The 25,514-nt window shown below is 39.7% G+C and overlaps 1 protein-coding gene across 2 annotated transcripts in view; it reads right to left on the bottom strand.

Moving 5' to 3' along the window:
* The window catches only part of PDE7B (phosphodiesterase 7B), a 183,469-nt gene that overhangs the window by 5,333 nt on the left and 152,622 nt on the right, over window positions 1–25,514 (bottom strand). For both annotated transcript variants that reach the window (XM_049799882.1, XM_049799880.1), the window contains 9 exons: window positions 19,775–19,926; window positions 18,446–18,509; window positions 16,759–16,854; window positions 14,951–15,051; window positions 13,251–13,382; window positions 6,955–7,046; window positions 5,705–5,849; window positions 3,627–3,723; window positions 169–249 (listed from right to left, as the gene is read on the bottom strand). In XM_049799882.1, coding sequence (XP_049655839.1) covers window positions 169–249; window positions 3,627–3,723; window positions 5,705–5,849; window positions 6,955–7,046; window positions 13,251–13,382; window positions 14,951–15,051; window positions 16,759–16,854; window positions 18,446–18,509; window positions 19,775–19,926 — 960 coding nt within the window. The remainder of the gene's footprint in view (window positions 1–168; window positions 250–3,626; window positions 3,724–5,704; window positions 5,850–6,954; window positions 7,047–13,250; window positions 13,383–14,950; window positions 15,052–16,758; window positions 16,855–18,445; window positions 18,510–19,774; window positions 19,927–25,514) is intronic.

The following is a 25,514-nucleotide window of genomic DNA, read 5'->3' as shown; positions in this document are numbered from 1 at the left end:
TTCTTTTTGAACATTTTTCTTTAGAATGTAAATCATGACTCTTATGGTACCTGCAGTTCTTATTGTTAAAACAACTAGATGAGGGGAGGGGCAAGGGAAAACAGTTTCTCTTTGAGTCTGTGCATACATAGATAAACATGGAGAGAAGAGAATTAAACTAATACTTACCGATCTGTATGCTTGGTATTGTATCCTTCTGCTGATTACAAAGGGGGCTTACTTCCAGTTCAAATTTTTGTTCCAAGTCACCTGCAAAAAAAAAAAAAAAGAGAAAATAATTTTCTGCCACTTTTATCTCCTCCATACCTATGCCAGACTCTTACAGTGACTGCAACTGTGTGGATTTGAGCAGTTGGCATCTTCCACCATTGACAACCAACCATGTTAAATGTCTACCTAAAAAAAAAAAAAAAAAGTCCAAAAAATGAAGGTATCAGAGAAACTGAATATCCATACAAAGAAAAATCTCTCTAAGGAAAGATGACTTTTGAGTGAACATTAAATCTGAGCACTTAAGTGTTCTGGGGACCTTAACTTTTAGAATAGATTCTCTCACATGAAAGATTTTTAAGACATTGTTGTTCCTCTAGTCACTGTTCAAATGTCTTCCTACTAGAAAACTGCAGAATGTAAATTTTAGAAGAAACATGTCTCCATTAGTACTGTAGTGCGAGTTGCTACTGTGTGCTTGTGGAAATGGCTGTTAAAGGGCAGCATGATGCAGCCTGGCAGTCTGCAGCTGTGTCTGCCCTAACAAACTAATAAGGGCCAAAGCATGGGCTCAGGCAACATGTATTTGTGTGTCAAGAGCTATGGAGGTCAAGTTATAAATGTGGAAAAAGGATGAGATTGTGTGGGGGTTTCTGTTGTTGTTTTGGTTTGTCTTTTTATTTTTAACAAACACTCTGTGAGTACAACACATTCATCCTTTGTGACTCTGGGCCTTCTCTGCTACACTGCCAGGGTACAGTCTTGGTTACTGCATGAGGTACAGGCAGGACCTTTTCTGTCTACAGTATGGGAGGGAAGGGAGACTAACTCTCTGCAAGCTAAGATGGGCCACTTGCCCTCAGACAATAATATTTCATCCATTTGATTTACTACTAAGGATGTAGTGAGGGCTGGTTACGCAAAACTTTCCCATAAGTAAGACAGACCTGCTAGATCAGACAAAACACTGTATTCAACCCATAAAGAAACATTTTGCTTTAAATCCACTGTTTTTGTTTAAAAGCTCATTTTCTCCCACTAATAGACAGTTTTCACTTAAATGCTATTGTGCTATTCAGGTTCTATAGCCCCACATAAAATACCATGTGCATTTTTAAGCCTGGCCTTTCTTCTCTCTGCAGCATGCAATTTCTTCTTAAATGCGAGGGGAATATTTTCATTTTTAATTAGATATTTAGAAAATATCAGGGAAATATTTTTAGCTCCACAAACAATCAAAAGGAACAATTCAGCAAAACTGAGACAAAAATAACAGTTTGTCGTGTTTCTAAATGTGCAGTTTGACTGTCCTCTTTTTTCCTCTACCCCCTCCAAAAATTTTTGACTTAAAAAAAAAAGAGTATCAAACTCCAGTGACATCCCCTCTATAGGTAATCTGGGTTCAAAATGGTTGACCTGTCTGGGCCAAAGTGTATCAACACCTTCTTGTCTTTGACACATCATTTAACTGACAAAAATAAGATTTTTCCTTTGCATGATAAGAACTTAAACGACGGTCAATTTTCTTACATTTCAAGTTACTATAAAAGTAACTGCATGAATTAGTTGCTGAGAACTTTCACACTGGGGAAAACCTTCCAAACAATTTTAAAACCTTACCAGAGAAACTGATCATTAATGTTGCTTAAACGTTAGCCATTTTCTTGAAACTTGCTTCTTGTCAGTTCTAGTTTTATATAAACAAATCAAGTTGCATGACTTACCCGAACAACATAAAGTATTTTTCTAGGAAAGGTTCATGTTAGGAGCTGCTGTAGGCATCAGGCACTCCCTGAAACATACCTGAGTTGTATATTTTATTTGCTAATAGATGTAGTGTAGATGCACCAGATGACTGGAACATCAGGATCTGAGTCTCTATTAAAATGGCATTTGAAATGTCTGATACAAAAAAATGTTGAAACTTTGTCTGCATTCCAGAAGGAAGATTAAACAAGGCACTAGTTGTGGTATTATTTGCCTCATCTACACTTAAAAATCAGAACACGAGCGCTATGGTTTTCAAATGTTAAACTTGGTGACAAAAAAATAGTTTCAAGCCCCAGCATTGTGTATAAGGGGGCAGACAGGCCTACAGTAACATTTTTAAAGTGATAATTGTATCTAACTACATGCTATTTAATATTGGGTTTTGTATCACTTATCAGGATTATGCAGCCACTAGTGACAGTCAGACCACAGTTTCTGTATGTTCTCCCACATGAAATGCTCTTTTTCTCCCTGTTACGCTTCTAACTAGTCTCATATGCTCCAGTGTCCCCTTTCAGAGGTGTATTTTAGATGTTATACTAATAAATCTTGAATCTTGGGGAAAAAGCTTATGTTCATAAGAGAGTGCTGTCTTTCTCAGCATGGTCCCTCAATACACTAAAGGTGAGGTATCACACAACTGAGGCCCTGTCCTCATGAGTTGGATATTGATTATGCCTTGACTATACATCTGACTAAATAAACCTCCACCTGGCAAGTTGCTTACGTTGCTTCAAAAGCATCAAAGTCAAAGACATTTCACCAGCTTAAACTGACATTGGCTGAAAATTAACTTGCTGACCTATTTGTCCTTGTTATGGACTAATTGTACCAGGTCCCAGCTCAGATGTGGCTTAATGTTATAGTGCAGAATTTTAAATGAATTGAGAACCTCATTGTGCACTCTTCCAGTATTTGTACCACTTGCCTTCGGCTCTTGGGATGCTCCGAACAAAGCATTTAGCAGTGATTAAACTCGGCTGCACCCTGCGTTGTAGCACAGCATGACCTTGCCTATGCAGATGGAGCCAAATGGTGTAATCACTTCATTTCAAAAAACCCCCTGCTTGACTGTGCTCTCTGCAGGGGTTTGAAAACATTCGCAATAGGTCCTAGCTGAGCTTTGGCTTGCCTGCTTTGGCCCTTTCAACAGCATGCTGGGAAGTGCGTTTGAACCCTTTCTCTGCGTTTGTAGGCAGAAGAATGTGTCATATTTGGGAAACAGCGAGGGTAAGGCTCCCATCAGAGTTGTAGTGGGAGTGTGAAAGGCGAGATAAAACACAGTGGACAGTGGTAGGATTTTGGTGTGTAGCCCTGGTGCCGTTCCGGCTCAGAAATGCTAACAGTGACTGGAGGGGTCTCACAGAAGAATCCAGCCGTGGGCTCTCCAGCTGAATTCAAGTGCTGAGGCACAGCAGAACCCTCCCCCCGCCTGATGCCGCTGCAGAAGAAGCGAGGACAAAACAATACTTGCTGCTCTTCTACCCCTTCCCACTTTTCACATGAGGCAGAGCATCTCTTCCACAGCTCACTCTTGAGGGACATTTCAAGGCAAACAGGGTAGGCTGAATGCTACCTCTGTCTCGCCACAAAAAAGGCCTGGGAAGCCGAGGTGAAAGGGGACTGCTGCACGCAAAGGGGCTGACCTTGCCGGTAAAATTCTTCACAGACCCGTTCGCTCCACTGTTTGCTCAGATCCCAGAGCCGGCAAGGGTTGCAAATGTCAGCGCACTTGAGTGCAATCTGAAAGCGAAGAAGAAAAGTAGCATTGAGAAAAGAAGTTACTGTCTAGCAGTAAATCTGCAGTCATGAAACTCCCAGGCCTCACGAGCTACTAACATTAGGAAGGGCTAAGATCACCTTTTAGAGACTCAGCCTCACCCAAATACGCCTTTTGAGGAAAGAGCATTTAAGCCGCAAGCAAAACTTTCATTCAGCCCTCCGCTTTACCATAGCAAGAACAAGAGGAGGGCCAACTTCCAAGCCTGTAAAGTGTTTTGGATATTCCTTGTAAGGAATAAGCCAACAAAAGCCTCAGGCTGGCTCCTGCTGACTGCCTGGCTCAGCATCCATGGCTGATGACAAGGAAGGGAAGAGCCAAGCTGGTGTATCTGGGCATCGTTTCTCTGCGGTCTCAGTGAGTGACCTTGCATCTCACTTCAATTACACTTCATCTTAATGTCTGCATATTTTTGTTTACAAAGCTAAGCACAGGGTTCTCCGCACTGCCCCTGGCTTGGTTTCACTTAATTAACTAGTACTTTTAAGTGCTTTGCAGGGGAATGAGTAGAGGAGGGCAAGAGGTTTTTAAAATCAAGTAACTGCTTCAGAGAAGTAAACCATGTAATAGTCTGTCTGTCTTACTGCCTTGGAACAAGATGTCACATGCCTAGTTTCTTCACAGATTGAACAGTCAGTTAGCCTGACAGAGGTCAGAAATCATTCTGGCACCCAGGAGGAAAACCTAAGAAATATTTCCTGTATAAATTCAGACCTGTGAACTGGCGGAAGGAAGTCTTCAAGTTACTTTTCTCTCTGGATTAAATTGATTAGTCTTAATGTTACTGTCTATTACAATGACCTTTCAACAGTTCTTTAACTTGTCCTGATCAGTCAAGATTTCTTGATTTTTTTTCTTTTCTTATTCCACAGCTAATCCACCAAATAAGTAAATCTCACCAAGTCTGTGCCCTAGTTCCTGTCTTCAAGAAAGCGCATAAGAAACTTTTTGCCATAGTTGATATCTGTAATCCCTCTGCCTTTGGCAGTTGCACAACTTTCTTGCCTAATCTGTCCAGAAATACGATAAGCCCCATCATCCTGCCCTGCATGGTCCATGCAAGAGTCTGACAGAAGACCATGTTTGATGGAGGACAGGCAAGCAGATTACTGCATTTCCCACACTGCTGGAAGGTGAATTAACAGATTAGCACTTCTTTCCTTGCAACTGTCACCTTTCCTGTAACCTCGACAAAGTGATAACCTGTTTGTTTTATAATGAGTACTTAAATTCCTTTATGTACTTGAGAGTGAAATTAATGTAATTTCTCCAGAGAAGCCTGTATATGCAGTTACTTTAATCACAATACTGCTTTAATAGGTAGAGATTTATTCCGAAGAGCCCATTAATGACTGCAGTTTAGCTGGAAGAACCAGTCTGAATCTATTTGATTTTTAAATAAAGTGTGGTTTCCTCATTAGCTGGGCAGATCCACCAGAGAAGCACCTGCTGCCATGGCAACAGCTGTCTCTGCAGAGGCAGTTTCTGAACATCCATCACAGGAACGGGGCTTGGGCACCTGATGTCAGGCTGTCTTGGAAAGGACACCAACAAAGGGGCTCTCCTGCTCAGTGCTAGAAAATAACACCAGTGAAGTGACGTTTGCCAGAAGAGAGACTATAATCGAAGCATTACCTGGCAAGAGAAGCAGCGGTCTGGAAATAAATAAAATAATTAATAGTTTATCTTCATTTCTCAGCATTTGACACTCTCCAGTATCTGTTGCATTCACAGCTTTTAACTCAAGGAAATTACATAAGGAAATACTAGAGGCACCTTATGCTTGCCTGACATGCCAGATGGCAGAAGGAAAGCATTTCTGGTGATAGGTAAGGAGATGCTGACGTCCAGCTACACTATCATATGCTATTCTAACATATACTAGGAAACACTGCAGCTTGAAAAATGAATAAAAAATAGTGGAAAAATATTTTTTAAAGTTACCTGAAGCATAAAATGTCTGTCTTGTGCATCCTCCAGCCTCAAATCCTGATTGTCAAGGTGAGATTTCAAACGGATCAAAAACTCATTCTGCCTGTTGATGTCTGTTGCCAAGATCAGGGAGCCCAACTGCTGCTCGATGTCCTGTCTGCAATTAGGGAAAATAAGCCCCTTCAATCATGGAACCATTGAACATTTAATACCTCAAAACAACCTGCTACAGATCACAGCTAGCATAAAGCTTCCTCTTTCTTTATGGATCTAGTCTGATCTGTTTGGTCAGTCTCTGCTGGGGTTTGCAGGGTACAACTGTTCTAGCTGCCGAAATGGGTTCAGGAGGAATAGGTAATGTAGAAGAAAAATGCTTGTTGGCATAGGTGGTTCTGAAAGCTTCTGAAAAGTGCTAGGAAAGTAAACCAAACACAAAACAACAGCATGATGCATCTAGAAAAATGCTCACATCTTACTTCAGCTGCTCAGAGCTGGGTGGTGAATGCCACAACTTTTTGATGTTGCAGTTAAAGTTGTGAAGGACTGGACTACAGTCCTTTAAAGTACAACCGAAGTTGTTGGTCCGACACAAAGGACTTCTGGAGGGATAGGGAGCTTATTGCTTCCAGGTAATTTGTTGATATTCTTGGTGATCACCTGTGATTAAAATTTAGTATTGCAGGCTGTTCATTGGCTCAATCTCCACTCCTTGGTAGGAGTAACACTGCACAAAACCAGCAGGTAAAAAGTAAGCATCAACTTGGCCAAGGTGCTCATGTTGCTGCCTTTTTTTGTTTGTTTGTTTGGTTTTTTTTTGTTTCACCCAAAAAGAAGTTCAGAAGACTGAACCACTCCTCCTCAGTCAGGGTATGGAAGTCCTGACCAGTCTTGATGCTGCTCGACCACCTCCTTAATTTTTCTCTCTATTTAATGTTTTTTAATCATTAAGTCTTTCCATATTCGGTTGGTACTATGCAAAACGAAAAATGCCAACACTGGATCTGAAAGGGTGCATTCCTGCTGGGACTCCCAGTGTTCCTGGCGCTGACAGTGGCCATTGCTGTGCTGCAGAAGCAGCAAGGTCTTTGAAAATACTTCTGTGGTATAACTTTGTCTCATGATTTCATACTGGTACCAAGGGAGGGCAGGAAGTTTAGCCTACTCTTAAGCTTGGGCCTCTTTCTTTGCTAGGGTCCTTTTAAAAAGAGTGAAGGAAGCCATGGACTAGTGTCAGTGATGGATTTCCTCCAGCAGACACTTACGTCACCTCCTTGGGCAGATGGGCAAGGAGCCGTGACTCTCGAAGCATGCCTATCGTAGATCGCCAGTGATGATTTTCTAGCACTGAAACGTTCTAGGGAGGAATAAAAGAAATAAATTTAAGGATTAGGCAGGTATCCATGGCACAGATACAGATTTGCCATATCAATGATGCGTAGAGCTGGTTGGAAGTCCTGTAACATGAGTCCAAAATGCGTGCTTTTTAGCCACCTTCTGGATTTGAGGAATTGGTCTGGATTTCTATGGTTAAGGACCTTGTGCTTCTACATGTCCTAGCTAAGGCAGCCTTAGAGTCCTGTTCTACAGGTTTTGAGTCCTGCTGTGAACAGAGGAGCTAATCTCATCTGAGTGGGAGGTAGCTTGCATTCTAACAGACTTATTAACAAATGAATTAAAGTATGAGTGCAAAATCATATTTTTACCTCCTACTGATCACAGGTTGACTTCTCAGCTTCTACAGTCTGAATGCAGAGCGGACAAGAAAAAGAAAACTAAACTGCCAAATTTCCCTTGGAGTCAGGGGACGGGAAGCTGCCTGCAGCTGCTCAGTGAAAGCAAGAAGAGTATCAGTGTCACTGAGCGTCTGCAGGCTTCAGTAACTTAGTCTGCAACAAATTTTGCATCCTTTTTGTTTGTCTGCTTCCAACTAAGTGGAACCAAAGTTAGGTCGGAAAAAATTCCTAGAGAACAGAAACCCAGCTTTCTAGGTTGTCCATAAATTACAACAAATTGGGTATCTTGTGTCTGATGACTTTATGTTACTATCCTAACACACAATGCATTTGCCAACCATCACTCATTTAGTTCACAGAGTACTTTCTACCACTGAATACCTCAGAAATGTCACTTGTTCAGAAGCCTCTAACACAGTTCTTCTAATTCACAAAAGCATCTGCTTGCTGCAGAGCAGCAGTCCAGCGGACCACCCCTCCAGTGAATGGCACAGTTCTCACTTATCCAACAGCGTGCACAGTGTGAACAAGAGGACTATCACCTAGCAATAGGGACACCCTCGGGGGAGTTACGGCATCTGATGACTGTTTTGGGCAGTTTATGGCTTTGCAGTAGATGAGCACTGGATTAAAAACAAAAAAAACCCAAACGCAAGCAAACCTTTTGGGCAGGTAGCAGAGCAAGGACTCCACCTTGTCACTGCCAACTGGGAAACTAGAGTCGTAATCCCTTTCTCCAGCCACTGTTAATCTCTGGCTCCCTTCTGCACAGTCCCACAGCTCTGAGGTGTAGCTGCGGTAGTGCTGCCTTTCCTGTTGGATGTGATGCACAGCTTCCACTTCCCAAGAGGGACTGAACAGTATTTTCTCCTTAAGGCTTCCCCATCCTCCTTTGTAATCCTGTCATATCTAACAACTGTTGAGACGCTAAACATTGCTGGTAACCAAGTTCCAATTTGCATTTTGATCATCTTGTCAATATTTTTCTTGAAGTTTAGTGCAAAGGTGAGAGTGCAAATTGGGTTGTTTTCCTATTGCAATATTTTCTGCAGTACATTCTGTTGCTTTTGAATTCACACAATCACTGATACGTTGCTTTGGTATTTCTTAAGTTGTTTTGGGGTGGGGTTTTTTTGTTTGTTTTGTTTTGTTTCCCTAATAGAAATCACAGATACCAGGGGAAAAAAAAAAAACCAAAATAAAACCAACCCCAAAACTTTCCAACCATGCAAAGACTAAGTCCTTTTCCTTGGAAGAGCTAACAGACCCAGAACTCAGGATCAGCTATGCAATATCTGAATTACTTTTGACAGCAATTCTGTTCATTAGCCAGCTTAAATATCTCTCCTCCTTTTGCCTAAATACATCAGGATAGACTTCTGCAACCCTACACTCTGACCAAGAAAAACAAGGGAATGTAATGGGACATAACGACAAATTTTTTTGCTTCTTTCACCTCCCCAGTCTCAGAGCTGAACCCCGGTCCCAACAGTCATCCCAAGTCCACAGGCTGCCACCTTCCCACCCTAAGGTGAATCAGACAAACCCTGCCTGCCTATCACCTTTGGGTTTTGGGAGGGCTTACAGTCGTTTAAGACAGTACCTGTGTGCACAGTTCCTGCGACCCCTGAAACATCTTGAGTGGGGAGATCGCCCTCAGAGCACCCTGTGCCCCCACGTCCCTCCAGCACAGCAGTGCTACTCACTGGGAGGAGCTGCTTCAGCAGCACCTACCTCAACCAGGGAATTACACTCCATGGATGCAGTTGCTCTTTGGCCATGCTGAAGGCCAGCCAGAACAGGGCTGAGCATGTAGGCATCCAAGAACTTTCTTGCATCCAACTAATAGTTACTCAAAGGAAAAAGCAAACTCAGGTATCCATCCTAGAGTATTTCTGGTTCTGTAAGTTTCTGCTCTTCACTTGCTGGTATAGGGAGAACTTAAATGGAAGCTGCTGCACTTAAAGTACATGGAAGAGGAAAAGGGAAAGGTCAAGTTAACAAGCAACAACTGAGCATGAAGTCATATGACTCCCCTCTTAAATGCAAGCAGCCAGAATCCCTGAAGCTGCTGCCAACAATTAGTAGAGTCAGCTATTCCACCTAGGAATGCTCTACTGCCTTGTTAAGACTAATTGCTATGAGCTACCTGATTGCCTAGGCTGGTGGGGAGATAGATAACCCATGCAGGGAAAAGTCTATGTGCTGGCTTGCAGACTGGGGTTCTCAGCTCTGCTTCCCCTAACTTTTTTTTTTTTTTTTTTTTTAAAAGCTGACCAGCACAGCTTTGTTTTAAAGGCTGCATGATAGGAAGCCTCTGTCACACCTACTGCCTGAAACTCATGGATTGCTGTAACACAGACTTCAGGACTGTGAGGAAAAAAACTGTTTTTTTTTACTTAGACTATCACAAAGTTTCCAATCTGTGACTTTCCCTGAGCCATTCAAACCACTGCATTTGACATACCCATTTGGAAAAGAATAATTGAAGAGAGGAAGACTTGCTATTAACTAGATGCAGAGAAACTTCAATTTTAATTTGGAGTGGAAGGGGATCTAAATTTCTTTCAGTCTGGTCATCTATTCTTAGTTATTGAGCAGTTGGTTTAACTACACAATGTTAAGTACCTGAAAATGATACTTTAATTAGAAATGGTACTTTTAAGGAAGACTGCAAAGTAGAGCTGTCATAACTGATGCCCAATACATATTTTCCTAATTCTAGTTTATATACATCTATATTAAAGTTGTAAAGTGTTCTTTCATATATTTCTGAAATCTGTTTTGTACTACAGATGTTGTATGTGATCATTCCAGACTTCTAAATTATTACGCTTCATTTAAAAGCCAGATAAAGATAGATCTCAACTCTCTATTACTGAAGTTAAAAAATAACATTTTATTTAAATCAGTGCCATTTGTTTTCTTAGGAAATTTGTAAATAATTTTCAGTAAAATAGAGTTTCTTTTTTTTTTAAAAAAAAAGCAGTATGACTTTTTCTGGTGTTAGGTTTGATGTGGAGTTTTGGATAACTACGAGGCAGGATTGTATCTGGCTGAGCAACCTTGAATTGTATGCTGCTTTCAATCAAAAGAAGCAGAAATAATGTTCGATACGACAAATGCATCAACCAGAATTTGAGTTAATTGTGACTTTTAAGACTAGAGAGACCTAAGACAATGATTATCAAGCAAGAATAAAACTTTTATTTTTCATTTTAATGGCCAGTGAAAGTTAGAAGCAAAGTCTGCATCACATAACAAGGAAAGCTGTTCTGCTCCCCACAGGAGAAACAAGTGACCTCCAGATCCCTACTGTTACCTTCTATACTCTCAACTGTCTGTGTAATGCTGGAGACTTGAATGAGGCACTATTATTTTTGGTGGAAAATTATGGTGCCTCACATGGAATAGACTCTTGTGGAAATTAGATTACAAAAAAAGTCTTGCATCATAAAATATGGATTTAGCTTGAAAATAAATATTGAAAGTTCTGAACTCCTTGGTGATGACACCTATCTTCCTGAAACATGATTCTCCTCATATATACACTTCAGACTTTGCGTCTTTGTCAAATACTGACTGACCTTGTTTTGTAAAACCTTTTTTTCAGATAATTCAAATGTAAAGTTTTAATTTAAATGTACAAACAATCAAGAGCAAAGAGACGCCATAAACAGATAACCCTTAGTCTCAGCTACTACTGTTTCAGTGACAGATGCCTACCAGCTATTTTAAAAGTTACCTACTTTTGTCTGATCATTTTTCTGATTAGTCACAGCAGTTCTGTGGCTCTGCTACTTAAAAACTGAAAACCTAGGACCTTTTTGTTTCAGTTTCAAGCACATGTTAAAGTACTAATCTTGAGAGGAATATAATTTATCGTTTTAAAGACTATTCACTTTTGACTAAAAATGTTTTCAGCACAACTTTTTTCCAGCATCATTATTTTTATTGGCATCCGTGTATTGTATACTACTGAAAACTTTGGAAACAATCTGGGTTCAATTTCAGATGAAATAAGTAAGTCAGTCAAACTTGCCAGTGAATGTCCCTAAACAGGATACTTAAAAATCACATTTGCTGTTGAAGGATTGCCTTTCTGTATTGTCACTGCCTTTTCTAACCAACATTTAAAAGAATAGTCAAGCCCAGTTAGCTGAGCAGAAACCACCTCTCCAAGATACTAATATTTTATTTTAGCTACATTTCTGTCAGATTAGCCTGAATTTTCAACCTAATTATATATTACTGCTTCCCACTATTAATTTGAGAAGGAGTTGTTTATACCTTTTCATAGGACAAGCGTTTTTGTGGAATGGCTCTAGCCACTCCTCTTCAAAGGATCCTTAACATAGCCTTCCCAAAGTCCCCTGGCTTAGTCCCTGGCTTTTTACCCTCCCCACTCAGCTGGCCTGACATTTTGAAAAGACTGGAGCAAAATACACCAGACACGTATGGGTATGACTTAATAAGTTGCATCAGCTTGTGATGAGGCCAGTCACAAAGTATGAAGTGTCTGAGCATCACTGTGCCCTGGCTGGGGCACCCACAGTCCTGCCTGTCCCATATCTCGGGGCAGGACAGCTGTACTGTTACACAATCCACTTACAGGAAAACCTAAACGTTGCTTGAGTAGGGGAAAACAAGAATCTCTTTTCAAGTAGTAAGCACATCACAGCAAACTCTCATTTTGCTACGTATGTGTAGAAAGGTACATAGCTATTAGTGAGTCTTCTTCAGTTAAGATTAATTTTTAACTTGGGATATTCTGTTTCTGACCCCTTATTACAAAGGCTGAAGTTGACTCTTCCAAATGCTAGGAAAGAGTACCATCTCCATTTATTAGCTAAGAATTACAGTTAGTGCAACCAAAATGATTTACATCATTGCTCTGGGATGTGTCTTTAAGTATAATGTAAAAAATAGAGATGTGCACATATAATGAAGTATACATGCATGCAAAGTTTATACACATAAGACAGTTGTAGATAAAATCCAGAGCTACAGTGGTTGCCGTGGGCCAGAACTACAAATATGTTCAAAAAGGACCACAAATATCAGGGCAGGATGGTTTCATTGGTAGTTATTGAACAAGAGGGTCTGTGTTTTTGTTTCAGGAAGTCTTCTACTACTGCTTGCCAGAGCTGGGAGGATGTATACCAGGTGAAGGACAACTCTATACTTATCCCAGGCTTACGTTTCTCTCTGAGATCTTTTACTGGCTGCTCTTAGAAACAGGATACTGGTCTAGACAGCCTGTGGTGTGACCTGCAGTGGCTGTTTTTAAGTTCTTTCTTTTTATCTCTAGGCATGTTTCTGTAAATATCTACAACTTTTCCTTTGGTTTCCTCTATCTTCTATTTTTCTCTTTTTAAATTGCAGTATTCATTAAGTGTTTAATTTTACTAGAGCCACATGAAGCAAAAGTTTCTTTTAATGCAACTCCAATTTACAATATGCCTGCTGCTTACTTGTTCACTGAAGGAAGATGAAGCACAAATTGTCTCACTGTGATTTTAAATCTCCTACCCACAGTTCCTTACCCCAGATGATCTACAGCAGAAATAACCCAGGCAACTGATTTGACTTAAATGTCCTAAAAAAAATCTGACATTTCCACCTTCTTTCTCATGTGTATCAGCTTTGCTGTGGGAAGAGATGCTCAGTGAGGAGCTTAACTGAAATTGTCCAGACTCTAAAGTGCAGGTTGATTTGATCAACATCCCCCCAGCCGCCAGATTTTAGCATTAAAGTTCACTGCAAATTGCTTAGACTCTCCTTGACACCATTTTACGTATTATCAACTTGATGAGCAGTTTTACCTGGTACAGGCTGGCAAGGTGGTGTTTAGTTTTGATCAGAAAGGGTTGGTTGACCCCTGGATGATCCACGTCATGAGCTGCAGCAGCTAGCAGTCCGAGCATAATGTCCGATGGGGTGAGGAAGTTGGCAAGCTGAATCACATGCGTTAATCACAAGAAGAACATGAACAGTAAACACTTTTTTTTTTTCTTTTGGCAAATAAACAAACCAGCTGACATCATGGCATTGCTCAGTTTTGTAGGCATTTGTACACAAATGTCAAATACAAAATAAATAATGTGAACAACGTTTTTAAGGTGACTATTGAACAAACATCTATAAAGATATCAGACTATTTACTCATATTTTATTACAGTTTGTATTTCTTATTCATGGCAATATAAGGATTGTTGTTACAGAAATGCTTGAGCAGAGTCTAAAAGATTTAGTTTAAAAAAGTAGAGTAAGTATACTAGCAGGTTGGCATACATTAGCATACACAATAAGAGCTCTGCTTCACACAGTAGTTAGTAATACCAACAATACATCAGGCTTGATTTTTCTAGCACAGCACTGTGTTGTAAAATGCAGAGTTTATAAACTTTTGAAATTTCAAACTTGGCTGTTAGATATCTTATATTATCTTATATTAGTTATATTAGTTATTATCTTATTTTAGTTATCTTATTATCTCATATTATCTTATATTAGTTCAAATACAGGTATTTTATTAGAGAGCATCATTTCCCTTTCTAACTTCAGAGATCCAAGTCTGAAAACCTGCCCAGTTTTTTTACTTCTTTACAGCTTATCATTCAGAAGCAAATTCTGTTATCACTGGAAAAAAAATAGGAATTCTTAGCATTTTCTATTTCTGAGAGTGAGGTAGTTATCACCAGCCCAACAGGGTACAGGTCTACGAGCTGAGAGAAGCATCCTGAGACGAGAAATGAAGAGCAGTGTGGTATGGATTCTGGATGTTGGCTGTCCTCCGCACTTCCAGACAGAAGGGACTTGCAGATCTTGCAGGAGATGGAAATACAGGAAAGCTGGGGCCTGCTCCCGTCCTCACCTACCGTTGCTATATTCTGGTCTAACAATTTGCTAATTCTAGCAGAACTTCCTTTCATTTAAGTCAACCCAGGAAAGATGACTTATATTCTTACACTGTGGCTCAGCATTACAGCATTACAGTGCCTTCCTTCCAGTAATGCATAAAGCAACATCACACCCTCATGCGAGGGCTCGCTCCAGCAGTCAAAAGCTGCTGTTGAATGGCGCAGAGGAGACCCTGCCAACAGACCCAGTCCAAGGGACCAGTTTCCCCTTTTCTGGTGTTGCACTGCCTCACTTGGTATTTTGAAATATTGATGTGAGGGGCTCATGCCCTGAGGTGACCGAGGCATGGGCACGTGTTGCCTTCTGCTGGCTTTGACGGGAGGATGGCTGCCGCTGGTGGGTGGCTGGTACACAGGGTCACGGTAGCTGGAGCTCACACGACAGCACTTTGATATGTTGTCTGCGTGATGAGAAGTGACTCCGCTAGCTTGTTTGAAATGTCTGTAATCTGTAGCTGACTCTGCTACCGATTCATTGCTGACTTCAAGCAAGCAATCATTTTCTGCTATCTAAAAATAGCCTTTTTTTAAATTTTTCAATCCTGGGAAAAAAAATTTGAGAATTATCTGAAAGCAACATCAGTGTGAAAGGTTGTCATTACCTTGGGCTCCCTCAGATAGCAGTGCATAGCTTGTGTGACATCAGCAGCATGGACAGCATTGTGGTATGGGTTTTGGCTATGGTAATCTTCTTGAACCATAACTGGGAACCAAAACAGAAAACAAAGATCCTTTTGTCTCTGAATGCCATGGCCACAAGTGAGAACTGGATTTAAAATACAATCTGAGGTTTTACAGACAGCTGCCTAAGGAATTTCTTCAAATAGCTGTAGCTTACTTAGACTGGTGCTCTTATTGGGATACCTTTAGAGAAAAAAAATGCATGAAAGGATTTGTGAGGCCCGAGGGGATATACTGGGTCTAGTTCATAAATCAACTCTTTCTTGCCTTAGTGAAGGCTCTCATTCAGGAGTAAAATAAATAAGGAAGAGAGGCAAATTTATCCACAACGGAGTGTAATTATTTAGGCTGCTGTCATAGGGGAGTAATATGTCATTAAGGCAGTACCACCTATTTTACAGCAGCAGGGGGTGAGGCCTCGATATCCTGGCATCGTTTGTTATTTGAGTGACTAACTACCGTCAAAGGCATTCCTACGTCCTCCAGGCAGAGAATCAAAAGATACAGCATTGGGGTATTCAGAGCAAAATCGTCTGTGATAAATTTAGTCACATCTGTGTGTTCATTTCAAAATACCAGTCCCTCTTGTTTTAGTTTGCAGTGCTGGAACTGGTCCAGCTGGACCAGGAGCACCAACCTTCTAACTCAGCTTTCACTTGCACAGAAAATCATCGAGGTGCGTGCTTCACACTCATCTGTTCTTTGCAGCAGTGCCTGCACCATCAGGTGGTCTCGGGGCAACACCACGTGGACACTGGAAGCTGCCCTTGATCTCGCCCAAAGCGCTCTCCTAGACACTATCAAATCAATCAAACAGAAATGTAATGGGCAAATTTCCCACGGCACTCATCGCCATCGTGGGGAACGCCAAAGAAAGTCCTAGCCTTCAGTTCATTTCCAGCTCCACAAGCATCTGGAGTTACAGTGGGTAATCCTTTAAACCCTGAGGACCACTAGCTCTAATTATCTGAGCGTCCACTTCGTGGCTGCCCGCAGGAGCTAGAAACGGCGGGGAGATTTCGGGGAGATTTTGTCTGTCTCCACACTGGAAGAATGCTTTCTAGACGCGACAATTAGGCACTCTTAAAGAAGAGACCCTGCCTTGGAAACTCCGCCTGACAGCCTAACAACCCGGCATTCAGCTGCATTCAAAACATGATGCAAAAAGTAATTGATTTTGGCCAATTTCTTCTTTTGGTTCACTGACAGCATGGGGCTAATACTTCGGTTGGCAGTAACAGCAGCAGGGGCTTTCATCAACACTATTCAGCGCAGACAGCTTGATATAATTTGTTAAATTTTGCACATAAGCTTTTAACTGCCCTGGGTCTCAGTGGTCTATTACTCACTAAAATAATTACACTGCACCACAATTGTACTGTGCATGGGTAGGTTCTGCAATGTCTGTCTGTCTGTGTGGGCCTACTCGGCCGGCGACATCTCTGCATGACATACTTATTTTTTTAAATCACCAGTGCAGTTGTGGTACTGGGATGCTTCAGCACAATGCAGAGACTTTTGAAGTCCCTCCGTTGACTTAATAGGTACTGAACCAAGTACCTGAGTGCCTGTAAATTGTATGCTAATATATATCACAGAAATGTTTTACTGAAATATTTGCAACAACATCATGATTTTACATAGATATACAGACCAAGCCAGTGCCTTCTCTGATGCCCTAGTTAAGCTGAAAACTGCATTTAAAGATGGCTTTGAGGTGAGCACTTACCTAAAAACCTGTGTAATGTAACCATATCTAACTGGAAATGGTGAATAAGTCCATGCACATTGAAGAGGTGACAAAGCAGTGTTACCAGACTGTTTCCTAAAAGCAGAAAGGAACAACTCTTAGATTCCCATGACATGTAGTTACAAACCAAGCAAGACTAAAAATCTCAGTAATTTCCTATCAGTCAGCTCCTATCACCTTAGCTCCTACCATATGAGCTTAGATGACACTCACACTCAGAAGTAGCCTATACAAATCACTCCTGTATATAATCAAGATTTGATGGTATGGCTGTGCGGAGTGCCATTCCTGTGTCTTGACGCCATAAAGTCACACTTGCCGTTTCAACACGACACAGAAGGTGAATTGATATGGCTTTAACTGGAAATCTTTTGACAGGCTTGTCCGAGAACCACATCATCTTCATAATCCAGAAATGACAGAAAGGAGAATGGCTTTTCTGCCACTTCAGTTTGCCATACTGTACTAATTAATTAATTACTGAGAAATCAGCCATTTGTAATTAAATTTTGTATTTTACACATGGCTGTACAAACATGTAATTAACCCACGTATCTAGCTCAGCTACAATTGCATCTCATAATGACAATGCAGACAGGAAAAATGAGGTGCAGCATTTATGGTCTCAAGTCCCACTGTAACATTATGTTGGCCTTACTGTGAATCCAATACTGGGAACACTGGCAAAATTGAGCCTAACCAGTATTATATGATCAACTATACATACACAGAGTATTTTAAAAAGTTTGCACTGCATAATTCAGCAGCAAAGTTTCCAGAAAAGTTAGAAAAAAACCCCAAACAAACCAACCAACCCATACAACATATAAACAATGTTTGAAGGGAGTCTTTTCTTATTTAATGTAACTCAGGAAAGAAAATAAAAATATGTACGAAGAGGACATGGAAACTTATTTGGCCTTGACTACTGAGCAGGGGCGCAGAAAGGTAATTTAGAAGAATTATGCTTCTGCTTCCCCTGCCATTTGCAGTCCTTTCCACTCTTCACTGCCAGTCACTCAGCTGAATTACCCTCCAAACCAACGTTTTTCTACACCTTCTGCCCCAGCCAAACCTAATTAGACCGGGGGTGAGGAACAAGGGATCTGATTCCTATGAGCAATACAGAAAGGAGAAAGGTGTGATCACGACCCTCTTTGGCAGTTACCTGGTTGAGAGGTATTGCCTAGGCACTGGGGGTGTGTGTGGTGTTACAGGTATACATTGAGACAAAATATTTCACAGATTTTTACCATCCTAATGAATTTCCTAATTTTTGCTGCTGAACAGAAGCAAGGGTATCTTCAGTTAAAGGTATTTCATGTTGATAGGAAGTGACAGATTATGGAGGTCTGGACTTACAGACCAGTGTATCTAATAGGTATCCTTAAAGTACCTTTAAAATTTCCCAGGTAAAGCAAACTGAAACACCTCCTTGAAAAGGTGACCATGACAAATGTAGGAGATTAGATTAATACAAACCCATACTTTAAACATTATCCTATAGTTCAGGAAAATATTCAAGGATACGACTTTAAGAGAAGTTAACTGTGTCCAGATTTTCAGTAATCTAAACTGGAAACTTTTAGCAAATAATTAATTAGGGTTTTTTAGAATAGTCATATATGAGAGATAGTAAAATAAAAACTTTTTAAAAATCACTTACCATTTGTCAAGCGGTCAAACAAGAAAATGTCAAAATCCCACATTCCCACTTTGGATAGCATATGCTAGAAAAAACAAATATGAAAAGGCAAATGACTGGTATGTCAAACTAAAGCAAATTTAAACTATTATTCCATGTTAATCCATCACTGGATTGATTGCTACAGCTTTAAAGTTTTGTTTGGGAAAGCTACAGAGACGTATTTGAAATATCAGACATCAAGAACCAAATTTAGCTACACTGTATAGAATACCATTTGCACTTTAACTGAGGAGGTTTTGAACTTGACACTAAAAATAGCTTCTAAATGGAGCTCAAAACATGGAATAATATAAAACAAAATATTATGAAAACATTCCCTTTTACTACAGAACTTTTTTATTGTTCTTTCATGTCCCCAAATCAATTCAGTACAAATTCTCTTAGGTTTTTATTACAGTAAAACACAATCTTAGCTCTTACGGTGAATATGAATTACATTTTGCTAAACAAACCAATACACAGGAATAGCTTTTATAAACTTAGGCACAGTGCTTCTGTGAAGCCCGCTAAGCCACAAAAAGAATCTATCATTACCACCATACCCAGTGTTTTTACAGCTACATCAGTTCAGTCAAAAGACTGAGTCTGGACTAACTGTATGACCTACAATGGCATATGTGTGAATGAATTGTGTGTTCACTCCCCTTAGTTAGTCTATATTCAAACCAGTTCTCGATTCTTAATTACTTTCCAACACCCAGCACGTAATCTTCTCTTGCAGAGAATAAAAATTGCCTAGGCACATAATCCCAACGCCACCAGTTGTGCAACTTTTGTTAGAAAATATCAGCCAAAGCAAGTATAAGAGCTGCAAAATAAGAGAATTATATTTTGATTATTGTGAAGTTCTTTGCAGTGAATGTTCCCTGCTTCCTAGCCTTTGCTAGGAAGAGCTATTGTGAGTTGCCTAATAGCTGCCCCATACCAGTTGAGAGACAGCTGTCTTTTTTCAAGCGGATGAACTAAATCCTGTATCGAGGCTACACTTACTTCAATCAGTAACTCAGCCAGGGATCCTTCATCCTTTAATAAATACAGATTATAATTTCAGTTGACAGAATCTGAAAATGCTGAATGGACTTAGACATTTTCTCGTTGCTTTGAGACTAAGCCTTTAAAGCTGTAACCATAAAAGAGGAATGGACAGTCTGTTTGCTGTGAGGCAGGCAAATAACGTGGGTCATTTAAGAAAGATCAGCCATATATTGGTTTATCTGAAGACTGAAACAAAACTGACACTCTCTGGAATATTAGTAAAGGAAAAGGAGATCTGGAGACCCGTCTTACCCTTGCTTGCCCAAGGTAGTCCTCATCCAGTAGGTACAGAGAGGCTTGTGGTACAATTCCACGCAGTAACCGGGACGCATGGAAATACCTCTGGAAACTTAACAGTCTTTTCACTTTTTTCTTGGTGCCGATTTCCCCTGAGAGTGTAGTATCTGTGAAAACCAATCAGTATAGAAACCATGAAACCCAAGATGAAGGATGACATTCTCAATTATTTAATAAGAGAAATAGCAAAAACTTTAAAATAATGATACAAAAAACATAAGAGTTCATGCTTCTTGCCAATCCACACGAAGGAGAAGTATTCAAATCCCTATACCTCAGCATAATACATGTGTTCATTTCAGAAAGGAAATACGTTCCAGTAAAAGAGTACTAATGTAGTACTTGGAAGATCTGAGTTCAGTACACTGCCTGCCACAGACTTTAATGCGATCCAGACTGTCACTGGGGAGGGGTGATATATAAGTCACTGAGGGGGGTGATAGATACATCTCTAGAGGCAGCCTAAGTGAGTAGGCAGAGTTAGGTACGGGAGAGCTGCTCTTACTCTTCTGTGCCTCTGTTCCCTAGCTGTACATACAATTGAAAACAGCATTACCTTGCTACCTCACAGGAGTGTCACTGGAATATATTCAAATTGCATAGCACTAGCATAGAAGGCGATCTTGGATATAAAACCAAGAAAGGGACACCAAAAGAGACCTCAAAATACAGTTCAGAAGCACAACTGTATGACCCACTTTTGGAAAATGAGAGAAAAGAGAGAAAGAAGTAGGAATAGGTTAATAATCCTATTGTATTGTCTGCTGTCCTTCCTACATATTAAGGAAAATTATAAATGAAGACAATATTTTAGTTCTACAATTAGGAGAGCAAGTATATTCAGGCAATACATACATTTCTGCTTACACAACAGAATATGTTCGTTTCACTCAGTACCAGGATAATTCGAATTCCCTAATGCTGTATTAGGAGATTTTCATATAGGGCTAAATGTGACACAAAACCCAAGGCAGTTTTTATACAGTGATTAAATCAGTAATTAAAGTAATTAAATTACCTTACTGTTAGTAAGAAAAATATGCAGGCTTCCTAAAACTGATAATGACTTAGGTAATTTCATCTGAACTTTTAACAGAACCTTGTACAGTCGTGATGTTTTCATTTTGCAGTCTGGTATAAGTTTTGGAAAAAGCAAGGACAGAAACTGGACATTCAGTTCAAAGGCATTAAGATTCAACACAGTTTTATTTGTAAGAGGAACCTTGTAAGAAACTGAAGATTAAGCATTCCTTCTAGGGAACAGTAATGATTGCTTGAGATGAGAAGCTGCATAGCAATTAACTGGATTTCAGGTTTAAATAAGAGCTCAGGAAATATATCCATGGACTGAAGATGACTCGCTCTATTCTGCTATTTCTTTTTATGAAAAAATGCTGAGCATTTTTGTTCTGCTGTGAAATTAAAATATGACTTTGTATGCTGTTTTATGAGTATTATTATTCTGAGAGGTTTTTCAGAGAAGTCATTAAGGTTTTTTTGGATGATAGATGGTTCTAACATGTCCAACAGCAGATGTGTGAGCACCTTCCGGAGCAAGTTTCTTCCTTAAGTAATCCAACAGCTATTAAGTGACACAAAGTCAGTAACAACAACAAAAAATACATACTTACATACTGAGTATCAATAAATAATATATTTAGTTACACCTGTAAGTCTCACCCTTCTCGTGGGCAGCCCAAAGACCCCACTGAGTTTTAATATATAAAAGCACAAAATAATTTTATTGTAACTTGACAAGCCATGTGTTTTCAAGAATGCAAACAGTAACAATGTCACTACTGTACCAGCCTGAAGGTTAGATTTTCATTTATGGTGTGCCAGCACCTGCCTTAATTCTCTCACACATTTTAAAAGCTGGTACAATTTCATGGCCTGTTGAAGGAGTGACTAATGTAGGTGCTAACAGTTACCCAGTGACAGCGACATGTGGAGGAACTGGTAGACTTGTTTTCACATTTCTTTTCATTTATATAGCGCTGCTAAAAAGTGGCTGACATTCAGTTTAATTCCTCGATAATAAAACACTCTCAAAATTAATTCACTTTTTAAACTTGTGTCAGCTGTTTCTTGACTTCCCAACTCTGCTAACTTCATCTTTGCCCCCAAATTGTCACTGCTTTCAAGTGACAAGTTTAAATTTTAAAGTACAGAAAACTTCCCTTTTGTACATTAAAAATGAGTAGTTGCTCCAACTAATTTTTTATCTAAGTTAATATCTGTTTTTTCAGTTTAAGACAGATGACTGAAATTACCACCCATGTTCCCTAAACTGTCTTTAAAATTCACACGTAGAGTTGCTGTGGATGATCTGAAGGTCAAAGTTTGGCCCATGTCCCAACAAGCAGCCGTACGTTGGATTATGAAGAAGTGGTTATTTTATCTTTTAGATTACCAGATTATTTCAGTAGCACAAATAATTTACCAAACCACAGACACATCAGGTAGAAATAAGTAATTTGTTGTTGTGAAACATATTTTCTGAACTGAACCATCAAACTTGTTGCCACTGCTTTGTCACATTGCTCTGTATGGTTGTCACAGGCCTCAACTGAAATTTCATCATCGGCAGATAGCGCCTCTGAAACATCACTGGCTGCTTCAGATGAGCACTGTATTGCGATATATTATGCAAAAAAGATTTCCCAACAATATTCTGTTTCATTCATAAGTGAAGGAGTTCATAATACTGATAAAGAACAGTAAGAAAGGTATTTTCAAAATTGGGCTTTTGACAGAACAGCCCAAATCCCACACTGCAGGCTATCCACATGCAAACTCTGGATGTTGACTTAAAGGATATCATGTTAAAATCACATCTGTTGGGTCATTTCAGTAATAGTTGATTTGTCTATGAATCACAGGACTTGTCAGATGATTGCTATGACCCACAGACTACTATGCCATCTACAATAATGTACCTTATTATGATTGGTGTCTTGCATAAAATTGGAGTAAGACTCTTCCCCTCTCCGAGCACAACACTCCCCAAACTATTATAATCTCATCAGCATTTTCTCTTTCCCCTCCCAAGATCAGTGTCAAACAAAAAAGAAAAGCACAGCCATATGAAGTTGAAAGAAAAAGGATGATTAAAAGAGCAGAAGGTGAAGCAGCTGAGAATGAATGCCTAAATTCTGCCCTCATCTCAGCAATTGCACCTGAATCTCCCAGCAGCAAAGAGCCATTTCTAGCATATGGGATTCACCAGCTGACACAGATCAAGATGCAGTTTTAAGATGAAGTTAAGGGTTTATATGAATGACTTATAGTAACAAACTGAACATACCACTTCTTTATTGACAACTGTAAATTTCAATTTAAAAAGTAAATATAAAATTTCAATGATGACACCTGATCTAAGTCATACACTGACTTTGAAACATAAAGAGTTATTGATAGCTATTTCTAATTAGGTTAAATTGAATTACGAGTAAATGAATCAAAAATATCATTACAGATATCACTGAACTTCAGTTGCAGAACTTTGGGTACTAAAACATATGCTATATTATCTAGTTAAAGAACACAAGCTGCAAGGCTCACATGGGATGTAGTAATTATGTGCAATTTTGAAATGAATGTGAAAGACAAACAAGAATGTCTTTTGTTTATACCCATAAAACTTCCCTTGAGAACTGTGTTTATCTTTAATCACTGTAGCAACTTCTGAATGTTTTGTCTACCTAAAAAAAGCATCATCTGTATCTCTTAGAAGATGCCCATTCTCATATCCTGGGGAGTTACTGCCTAGCACAGTGGGTGGAGAAACCCTTCTTTGTATACTGAACAAAGTTATTGCATGAATTACATAGACATATTGTATGAATTACATACATATTTACAGAAGTGTCAGTATAGGCACTCCTCACAAAGCTTAACTTCTGCCTTCAAAAACACAGGTGGCCTAACCTGACAGCATACCTCCTGATGTGTTTTTAGCAGGCAGCAAAAGTGGTTGCATTTTTCTTTAGGCAATTCGATAGCCACATCACATATACACACTATCAGACCATGGATGATGTCTGGATACTGCACATGGCCCTCAAGAGGTTAATAAGCTACAGGAATCAATGGTTGCCTTCTCTCCCCTAACAAAGTTCCTCCAGTTACACAGATCTGCTCGCCTGAATATGATCTACAACTCACTACATCCCAACCTCTGTTATTTCAGGGAAAGAGGTTTCCTGCACTAGGAACTGCTACCAGTTTTCTTTCAGATTTCTTTCACATTGCTATGCTAGCACGTGCCCACAGGCAGCATGAATATAAAAATGATGGAGGTTATGTTAACAATGGTTAACATCCAGAAAAGATCACATAAATCAAATGTGCACAAGGATGTACTTAACTCTGCACCAGACATTCATTACATTGTTATTGTTCTTACAAAGTAAACAAACTTGGTTATGCATTCAAATAAGGCCTCTGAGTTTTCCTTCACAGTATCGCCTTTTTTTTATTTTATTGCACCTCAGTGTACAATAAAAACAGGTCATTCAGCAGCATGAGTGGATAACTACAGGTTCATTAATTTTCAAAAGCTAACTGATTGAGGAGCAGAAAATGTTTTTCCTCTTCTTTCCAAAAAGATGTAGAATAAATCAGGTCGTCAAGCACCTGCCTCTGAGTCATATGGTTTATAATACCCTTTCCCCCCTTCCAAGGATGCAAAGACATTCTGTACTCAGCCACTGCTTCTACAACTGTATGCCTGAAGAGTCAGGCAGGATTGGTAGAAAAGTGCTGGAATATCTGGAAGAGAGGGTGAGAGGATCAGACCTGCGATTTACTGTCTGGACAGTTTGCAAACAGCAAGGACTCTGGGAAACCATTTGCCTCTGGTCCTATACGTTATGAAGGTAATTTCCCGCACTGCTTCCTGGCTTGACAGCTGATTAGAATGCTTTTATTTGAGAGCCCAAGAGATATGTAATTGACTTATGAGGAATAATTGGTGTTTGTCCATTTTTTTGTGTGTCAAATCATGCCAGGCATTTAGATCACCTTTACTGACGTTTTGTTTGGCACACTCATTGCATGACCTGGTTGCTAAATTTTTCGTATAAAGAAGAGTGCATAGCACTGATGATAGAAAAAAATTGCTGTGCCTTCTTAGTATCTTCTTCTTACATTATGGATTTATCATATTATCCAAAAGACAACAGCAGCATGAGTACGGACAACTGAACTAACACAGGTAATCTAAAAATTAATTTCAAACTTACTATTTCAAACTTGAATTTTGGAGAAGGCACTCCTAAACTAGAAGAACAGATAACCTCTTCTCTCTGCACTGTCTAGGCTTTCCCATTACCTTGCACCTTGCAGTCCAAAAACCCTTCAGAAAGGAAACTGCAGTTTTCAAGAAAGGCCTGAGGAAGCACACAAAGCACCAGAAACCTATATAAAAGGATTGTTGCTTGAAAGCTTTCAGTCTACTGTAGAAGGACCCAGTTGTACTTCTCAATCTTCTGCGGCTGGTGTGAGAAACTGACAAACAGGTTTGATTCAAAAATAGTAAGATTGTGTCAGTGTTATCATCTGAATATACACTGGTCACCGCAACTAAGTCGACAGAGCTGAACACCTTGCACTATATCATATCTACAGATATCTTGTAGATGTAGAAATCCTCATGAGACTTCCTCAAACTACATGGGAATCCAAAAAGGTT

Source organism: Accipiter gentilis, chromosome 5 (genome assembly GCF_929443795.1).
Source record: "Accipiter gentilis chromosome 5, bAccGen1.1, whole genome shotgun sequence".
Classification (NCBI taxonomy): Eukaryota; Metazoa; Chordata; class Aves; order Accipitriformes; family Accipitridae; genus Astur; species Astur gentilis.
This window is presented reverse-complemented; position numbering and strand designations above follow the sequence as displayed.